At 43.3% G+C, this 9,336-nt stretch overlaps 1 protein-coding gene and 2 non-coding genes across 3 annotated transcripts; 2 read left to right on the top strand and 1 right to left on the bottom strand.

Annotated features, from left to right (window-relative positions):
• Nucleotides 1–2,510: 2,510 nt before the first annotated feature.
• Nucleotides 2,511–2,582, bottom strand: trnaa-ugc (transfer RNA alanine (anticodon UGC)). Its single transcript has one exon. It is a non-coding gene; the product is annotated as a tRNA-Ala (tRNA).
• A 206-nt stretch (nucleotides 2,583–2,788) lies between these two features.
• Nucleotides 2,789–2,860, top strand: trnaa-cgc (transfer RNA alanine (anticodon CGC)). Its single transcript has one exon. It is a non-coding gene; the product is annotated as a tRNA-Ala (tRNA).
• A 3,236-nt stretch (nucleotides 2,861–6,096) lies between these two features.
• On the top strand, nucleotides 6,097–8,200 carry LOC139665917 (urea transporter 1-like; the record flags this gene model as incomplete). The annotated part of the gene is made up of 4 exons (XM_071544963.1): nucleotides 6,097–6,223; nucleotides 6,730–6,919; nucleotides 7,644–7,772; nucleotides 8,011–8,200. Coding segments are annotated over exons 1-4 (636 nt in total), but the record flags the coding sequence as incomplete, so codon positions are not given.
• Between the last annotated feature and the right edge of the window lie 1,136 nt (nucleotides 8,201–9,336).

The raw sequence follows: 9,336 nt of genomic DNA, 5'->3' as shown, positions 1-9,336 counted from the left end.
GGTGCATTCAGGTGCTCCCTGTTTGCTCGACTGGTTAGACAAATGTTTTGTGGGGTTTTCCATCACCACTGTTGCCACTTGCCTTCTGAATTGCAAATTGATCAGGAGGCGCACAGACGGAAAGTTCACTTTAATGTGGTGTGCTGCATAGCTTACATCTGCAAGAGGATAGAGAGCCTTAAGAAAACCACACCGTGTTGCTTTCACATGCTCAATTCCACAAAGTCCAGCTGAGTGTGGCTGTATTAGCAAGACGTTACTATTCTGTGCCTATCATAGATGTACGATACAGAATCATTGGAAAAACAGTAGAAACACTGGTTGGAAAGCTATGCATAATTGATTCAGTAAAATAAGTAAATGGCCAATAGCAGAATAGGGACCAACCATATCCTGTTTTGCTAATGTAGGCTACATTAGCTCGAAGTTACTATTCTGTGCCTATAACTTAGCCTATAGGCCTACATGTGCTGTAGTGAATGTAGGATAGGATCGCTAGCAAGTTCAGTTCCACTGCTGAATACTAGCTGTCCCCAAGCACCTGTTAGTGTCAGGGATGAGGGAATGAATGTAGTCAATGAAGGTCCTTACAATTGGAGTAAGAAACGTGTGTGTGTGTGTGTGTGTGTGTGTGTGTGTGTGTGTGTGTGTACTCGTGTGCGGTGTGCGTCCTCGCAGTCAAGAAAAAAAAAACTGCTGAACAAGTATCAGGTCGCAGTGCAATCCCAGCAGACACTCAAGTGGAACAACACCAGCACATCCTGAAGAAGGCTGTGGCTCTAAACACATTTGAAATGACTACATAACAGTGTGATTTAAATTGGCAAAACAGTCGACAAGGGAATGACCACCAGCACTGGATTCAGTCTGTTGCCGATCACTGATGTATTTGTCCAATTTAACCAGCCCGTGTATGTGTGGGTGGGTGTGTGTGTGTGTGTGTGTGTGTGTGCCCACCAGCTCACATTTCACAACATGAGAGAGAGAGAGAACAAAGAGAAAAATGTCCATCTCCATGGAAACAGAAGGAAATGATTGCTCATTTTTGTCATCAAGTCGCTGGAATGATTTGCACGGTAAACAGAATGAGGTCCTGTGGGCAGCATGTGTGGTTTGGAAAACAACCTGTTTCCCCCTCTCTCCTCTCCTCCTCCTCTCCTCTCCTCTCCTCTCCCCTCTCCTCCATAACTCTTACTCAACCTGTTCTGCTAAATTGCATCCCAGAGCGTACTGCCTTTGAACCTAAATTTATCTCAATCTCCTTTTTGTCACAGTGCAGAAAATAATTCTTTTTTTTTACAGTAGAAGCCCTCTATGCCCTCTCTTATCAGTGTGTGTGTTTTCTGTGTGTTTCATGTGCATCTTGGTGTGTATTTAGCTCTTATATCCAGGCTGTCTTCTGAGTCTTAGTAATTCTATGTTTACACAACTAGTGAATGACATTATGGGGACGATAAGCCCAGATGGGCTGTAATTTCAGCACCTCATTTGTGATGTTATCAGGGTCACAAGCTTCATTTGCTTTAGTGATTTGGAGTTTTCCAGCCAATTCAGTAATTGGATATTTCAGTGAGTTTGGGGTGTTTGCTGTCAAGTGATTCAATGGTTACCATAAATTTTGGTTGTCATCTTGGTATTCATTTAGATCTGTTGTCTAGATACACAATTGAAAATGTTCAATTTTTCCCAGAACTGGCTTTATTCTGCAGTGTTTTTGAAACCACTTTTGTTTTAAAGTTAGTTTGTATTCTTTTTGAAGTACTTAAGAGTGTAATTCTGTATTATTCTGTTCTCTATGGTTTTGATTTGACACTGATGGTAATTGTTTCCTCATCATTTTGCAATTACTGTCTACCTTGGTACAGTGTTTTCTTTTTCTTTCTAAATTAGCAATGCAATATCCCTATTGTCTAATGAACTCAACACTGTGTTCCAGGGTGAATTCTGCAAAGTGTCAGTTATATTTTTTCCCCACTGCATTATTCTGGCACGGCAGGCTTTTCCATCATGTTTTGTTTTATATTCAGTAACACCAGAAGCCTGAACATACTGCATATGTGACACTTGATGACTTTGAAGACATTCTGGTAAGGATGTTGCCACGATGTTCCTCTCTACACAATCAGAATACACCTGCTCATTACTCCAGTGGAAAACCAAAGTACTGATTCTGTACCATACCCAAAGTAGGCCCAGATACATCATGATACTTGTGCAATGGACTCAGTTAAACTATTTATTTCATTTGAATTCAGCACATGATAACAAGGCCACAATAAACATGTTGTCCTGCACACATGATGCAGTCATTGTTTGGGCTAATCTTTTAAAGTTATATTACCAAATACTTAAAGCAGTTGGTATTTCCATTGTAGGCATTGACCTGATGCTCTTATCCAAAAGCATGAGTATCAAACAACCTTCCAATGGCAGGACTATGCACATTATTTTGCATGGGTAGTTAGAAGGCACCAGTAACCTTGGAAAGTGTTTGTCATGACTACCAGAAGTGGAGATGCTGGGGATTGAACCCAGAACCTCATACATGCAAAGCATGCGCTCTACCACTGAGCTACATCCCCACATCTGTCACTTACACATCACCCCTCTCTCATGGGCCCCAGAAGACAGCAAAGTTTATTTGCTCCCATGTATTTATTGTTGCTCTAAAGAGCCATTAAAGATATGAATGTAATGAAATGTGTCTGAAGCCTCTTTAGAAATATATTGAGCTGGCTTTGGTCAGACAACGGGGATTAAACTGTAATGATGTGTGAGAGACAGATGTGGGGATGTAGCTCAGTGGTAGAGCGTGTGCTTCGCATGTACAAGGTCCTGGGTTCAATCCCCAGCATCTCCACTTCTTGTGATTGTGACAAACACTTTACAAGGTCACTGGAGCCTTCCAACTAAAGTCACCTATACAAAACATCACCACTGAATTGTGCTTTGATTCTCATTGGTTTGGATAAGAGCATCAGGTCAGTGCCTCCGATGGAAATGTCAGCTGCTCTAGACCAAAGGGCTGCGCGGTATCTGTGATGTCTGAAATCCTCCCAGGTGATAAGGTACAAGCCTGAGGGCTGACAGCGACGCACTTCCTCCTCCCCCTTCTCTTCATGCTCTTATCAAGGTTATTTCTTCTCAGAGAAATACACAAAAACTCTGCTGGAACTTGTCTAAATAAGTGTTTCTTTTTCTCTCTTTCTCTTTCATTGTCTTGCAGAAAGACACCCTGTTACACAACATTCATAAACCAGAGTTAAAAAACATTCACTTACATAAAAAATGAGCAGTTTATGTTTTATATGGTGCTGATTTTTGTGTCATTTGAAGTGGGCGAGTGGAGCGCAGTCAAACTAGAGAAAATCTTCATTAGTAAATGTTCTGAGCCTGAAGCGACAGTGCAGCTTCTCTCTTGTGTCCCTACTTTCCCCCCCTCATTTTAATACATTACTTTGGCCTCCTATTTGTGCATTCTTTTGTTCCTTTGTTCATGTGTCACGCTTTTTGCTTTGCACAGTTCTTAGGGGAATAACAGTATGAATTGCTTAGGTGTCTGCTGAGGGAAATCCAGTGTGCGCTCATACACCAGGCAGTACGGTAAAAGTCCAACAAGCAACTGGACCATCAACCAACTGTCCAGCGATTCTGGTGTGAACAGGTGGAAATGTTTTTGTATTTCTTGTATAGGATTTGCAGCCTTGTTGTTTGGACTCTCTTTCATTTGGATGCGCTTCTGCTTCTACTTGCCTTCAGAATAAAAGGTCGCCATGACCCAAGTTGCATCCCTAGTTTTAAGTATTCACTTACACAACACACCAGTAACATATTAATGCACACATGCACATATACCGTGTGTCTCAACCCTCTGAATGCATGTTACTCTCTGTTCTCTTTGCATTCAGTGACCTTTGGCCTGTTCAGTGTTAGTTCAGTGTGTCTGGAATGCCTGGTGCTGGAAAATAAATACATTGGGCTGTAGGGTGAAAAAGGACACACACACACACACACACACACACACACATACATACACACACGCAAATGTACATACACTGGAGTAGTAACACTGGAGAAATCTTATTCATAGTTCTTGGATATAAATACTGAGCACCGCATGTAAAGTAGGACCAACAACAGCTATGATGGGCCATAAAACAATGTGCAGCCTTAATATTCTGTGATGTGTGTGTGTGTGTGTGTGTGTGTGTGTGTGACTCTGCATGTGTGTGCAGAATTTGTTTCCGCTGACTGTCTTAACAAAACCAAGACATTAGGTCAAACTGTAATCTTCCATCGTTCACCTGCATCTCTTCCTCTCATTACAGCCCCTCTGTCGGTGTGTGTGTGTGTGTGTGTGTGTGTGTGTGTGTAGCCGACTGTAGCTCTCTCTCCCATTTCTCCAGCTTCACAGTCAGTGATTGATGGAATGAGCCAAGGAACAGAGTCAGACGGAGGGAGGCAGATGTATTTATTGAAGCAGATAAAAAATGGATGGAGGGAGAGGAGAGAGAGAGAGAGAGAGAGAGAGAGAGAGAGAGAGAGAGAGAGAGAGAGCTGTCAGCGTTCTTGAATGGCACAGCAATTCCCACCTGCAAAAACAAGCTTTTTAATCCCCGCTGCACTGGCTGAGATGGAGTGGAAAGATTCACATGCTGATGCGTTCTGGCATGCTGTTATCGCCTTCACTTGCTGCACTTTGAGCCCGCTAATGGATGCGCACCACCAGTCATGCACGTGCACACACATGCACATAAACACAAACACACAGATCTGAACTCAACATTCCTCTGTTCTTCGAGTGAAATCAAAGCAGAAGCATTATCGCTCTTCTATAGGCAGTATAACGATTTTGTTCAAATTGATGATAACATTGTTTTTCTGTTATTCAAGTCATTCAATTAGTTATTTGTCACTCAAAAACTGGGGAAAGGAGGCTATAGGGGCCAGATGCGCATGTGCACGCCCACCCACACAGACACACACACACACACATGCACATACACAAACTTCTCTCTGCACTCATCATGTGTCAGTGTTCAAGTGCGACTGAAATCAAAGCAAAAGCAAGATCCTTCTAAGTCTCAAAATTGCTGTCATCAGTGAAATCACTTCTACCATTCAAAAACTGGGGGAAAAGGAGGCTATAGGAGCCTGACACACACACACACACACACACACACACACACATACACACACTCACACACAAATACACACACTTCTCTCTGGACTCAACATGCCTCGAGGAAAAAAAAAAAAAAAAAGCAACAGTTCTTCTGGTGGCAGCATAACGATCTTGTTAAAACTGATGTCAACCAGTGAAATAGCTGCCATTCAAAAACTGGTGGGGAAAAGGAGGCTGTAGAGACTAGCAGGACAATTTAAGACAAAAACCTGTTCTTGTTCTTGCTCTTGTTCTTGCTCCAGGTCACAGGTTTGACACAGACAAATTTCAAATATTTGGTCCATGAAGTGCAGGTCAGAGAAGAAGAATCACACTTCAAACCAGACACTTCCAAGACAATATTTTCCTCTCCTACATCCATTTCTACCCGTTAAAGAGCCAGCAAAGATATCAGGGTTAGATATTACACGTTTTGAATAAACTCTAGATAACACAGCACCCACTAATGGCTATACAAATGAAGCTAAGACAAACACACTGCCATAAAAAAAGTGGATGAGTAGCTTGGCAGGACAAACAATTGGTTAAGAGACGACATTGTGGGAAGAGAAAGAGGGGAGAGAGGACAGAAGAATGGGGGGATTGTGCAATATGAAAATAGGGAGAGGGAGAGAAGGAAAGAGGGATAGAGAACCGATATCTTCCTCCTCTCCTCTCCCGGCGGTGATGGTGTTGGACTTTGTTCGCTCCTCTGGCGTGGCTGGTCGGAGGCTGAGTGAATACGTTACCCGGTCTACCGGTTTATAAGTCATCCCCCTTAAACCCCCGGCAGAGAGGAGGAAGAGGGTGGACGAGGAGAGAGAAAGGAAGGACAAACACAAGAGCGAAAGAACAAAAAAAAGCAGCAAAACAAGGGAGAGGCTGATACCATATATTTGTTCTAGTGAGTTTCTGGTCCCGGAGCTGCAGCGATGTGGATGGACACCAAAGCGGAGGGGAAGCAGGCCGGCGGGAGCGGGGCCGGCCTCCATCAGCGCCTTTTAAACACTCTGCTGCTTTGCACTGGAGACATGGAGCGCTTGGACAAGTACATGGAGGGTAGGAGAACTCCCACACTGGAGCCTCACATCCACAAACTTTCAATTATGATAAACAAACTTCTCCGGATGAAGCGAAGCATAACATTTAATATAGCAACTTTGAAAATATGATGTGTAAAATGGAAGTGTTTGGAAAAATATATAATTTATCAAGTCTGAAATAAGTTCAGGAAGTTGTCAAAAACGTATGCATATGTTAAAGTGAACTGCCATAATCATGAATAAATGAGTCTGAGATTGTTACATTTCCATTAAAATATGCATATGTAATCCTCCAACCTACAGGATGAATGTTATTAAAACCATCTGGATTTCTTTTTAACCCTTAAGTAACAATCCAACTGAGAAACATGTTTTGTGTTGCAGTTTGCCAGTTCAGTTTCCCTTTTGAGAAAGAATAAGCTGAAAAAATATCTAAAGTCCTACAAAAGTTTGGGGGGGGGGATTCTCTCTGTCTCTCAAGCAAAATGTGTATGTTATTTTCCTCTCTGTGCCTCTCTCCAGACAAGTTGTTTGTGCTGCAGCTGGCGGTGTGGAGCCTGCGGGGAGTGGCCAGGGTGATCCTAGCCAACAACCCACTCAGCGGCGCTCTCATCCTGGCCGCGCTCTGCTGGGCTTCCCCCTGGCAGGGCCTGCTGGGAACTCTGGGGCTGCTGGCCTCCACGCTGACAGCTGTTATCATTGGACAAGACAGGTGGATGGATAGGAGCGTATACACACACACACACACACAGACACACGCAAGCTCACGAAAGCAGATGCACTGCATGCAAGGAAAAGGGACAGGAGAAAACATATGCTTTTGAAATAATCAAACCCTTGATAACAACTGTGCTTGGCAGGCAATCCTGCAGCTGTAATTTCCGCTTGGCCTGGGACAAAACTTGATTAAGGGTTCTATTTAAAATTCATGAGCAGAACAGCTCCATATCTGATAATCCTGTGTTCCCCCACTCCTCCCCCTCCCCCTCCTAACAGTTCTAATTATAGCTCGCTGTCCCAATATTTATGGCATTCACGGTATTACACAACCTTGTTTTAAAGGTTTTTGAAAATAATGCCAATTGCAATGGGATTCTTAATCTTTTTAAGTCTTACATTTGGAATAAATCTAGTGTCACCCATGGGACCCGGGCTCATTAAAACACAACAGTTGCTTGCTTCATGTGGGGGCCGGCCAGAACAAAAATCCCCACAAGACTCAGTTTGAATCCCAAACACCAGCTTAAAAAACTCTGCTAATGTGTCTTTTGATCATAAAAAAAACTTTCATCAGCTCACTGAAATATCTTGATAAATTCAGAGGTTTTTTTTAGTAAATGCAAAATACGCAAATGTGATGAGTGCTATGCCTTCCTTTTTGTCTGTCTTCTTCCTCTAATGTGTGTGTGTGTGTGTGTGTGTGTGTGTGTGTGCAGTGCTGAGGTGTCGGGAGGTCTCCATGGTTTTAACGGCATGCTGGTGTCTCTGCTGATGGGAGTGTTTAGCTCTGCCGGAGACTGGTACTGGTGGCTGCTGCTGCCCATCTGCCTGGGGTCAGCCACATGGTGAGACACACACACACACACACACACACACACACACAAACACATTAGAGGAAAATATGAGTCCACAACCAAAAAAAAACAAGCATGTATACCACTGACTGACACATGTAAATGGTAGATTTAGTTAAAAATAATCAACTCCTTCACTCTCTCTCTCTCTCTCTCTCTCTCTCTCTCTCTCTCTCTCTCTCTCTCTCTCTCTCTCTCTCTCTCTCCCTCCCTCCCTCCCTCCCTCCAGCACCTTTCTGTTCAGTGGTCTCTCCCCATTGTTAGACCGCTGGGACTTGCCGGTCGCCGTGTTTCCCTTCAACATCGTCATTCTCCTCTACCTCCTCTGTACCGGTCCGGACAACCCTTACTTCCCGCACCACCCCGCCGTGCCACCGGGGGCGCCGGAGCCCAACGCTACGCAGCTCAGCGCAGCACAGGTGAGGAAGACAAAGTCGTGTTTAGCGGTTACGGAACCATTGACTGAGCGTTTTAAATGCCATGTTCTTGTCATTCCCTTTCATTTGGTCGAGGGCTGAAACTCTAAAATACCCAAGTGAAGTTACAGTAGGTTCCTTTTGTAACTTATGCTAGTTGAGGTTGCGTTTACGTTCCCTCTGTCGTTCTTCTTTGCTCCCTGCAGTGAAGAGTACAAAATGTAGCCTGTACAACAAGTGTGTACCACAATGCATTGCTCCATCTCGCATGCTCGAGAGAAAAAACATCAAGCAGAGAACAGTCTACGTGAACAGATGACTGAAGCGTGCAGGCTGCTTTCATTTTTTATGGTTTGGTTAGAAAGACGATATTCGGGTATGCTGGCTCTATAAAAAGATGTAGAATCATACACAGTACATATTGCTGTTGTTGTGTGAGAGCCTCGTAACTCCAAAGTTGGTGATTATCATGTTTTTGCTTCAATTTAAAGGTTCTATGCTCCTCTGTGGGTTGAGAAAATTCTCTGACCCATTGGATAATGAAAAAAATGCAGTGTCAACAAAAACAAAGCTGTTTATCATACTTTCTGAAAATGTGACATTTTGGAGATACATTGGTTTTAATGCAATAGCAGTGATTTGCTATTTGGTGGACACCTTTATCCAAAGAATACCAGCAGTGGCTATATTTTTTAGCATGTCTGGTCGCAATGTTAGTGCCATCCTCTATCCACTGAGGTATACGGAACCACACAGGCTCATATGAATAAATAATAGCAGTATCATACTATAAATAGGCCTAATCATATGATTCATGAGAACATCAGCAGTCTGAGTCTGCCAGTGACTCTCAGATCTTCTGCTCAGTTGCTCAGCATGACAAGGGGAGGAGTCACTGAGTCGTCATCAGAGGGATCAGTCGAGTCTGAGTTATGGATTAGAGCTATTGATGCCCAAATCCAACCAGGACCTGATTTTGGTTGGGAATTTCTCAACTGATGGATCTGGATTGAACACAGGTTCAAACATGTTGTCATAATTTGAGAACTGATAGTTAGTTTGGTGCTTAGTTGGGTTTGGGGTCACAAAAAGTTAAAGCAAAAAAACTTGGATAGCGTGCACTCAAAGCTGCATTTGTG

This window comes from Centroberyx affinis, unplaced genomic scaffold (assembly GCF_046629955.1).
Source record: "Centroberyx affinis isolate AG114_WGS23_722 - 3 ecotype Tasmania unplaced genomic scaffold, CSIRO-AGI_Caff_v1 ptg004741l_1, whole genome shotgun sequence".
Classification (NCBI taxonomy): domain Eukaryota; kingdom Metazoa; phylum Chordata; class Actinopteri; order Beryciformes; family Berycidae; genus Centroberyx; species Centroberyx affinis.
Note: the sequence above shows the minus strand (reverse complement) of the source record. Positions and strands in the feature narration are given on the sequence as shown.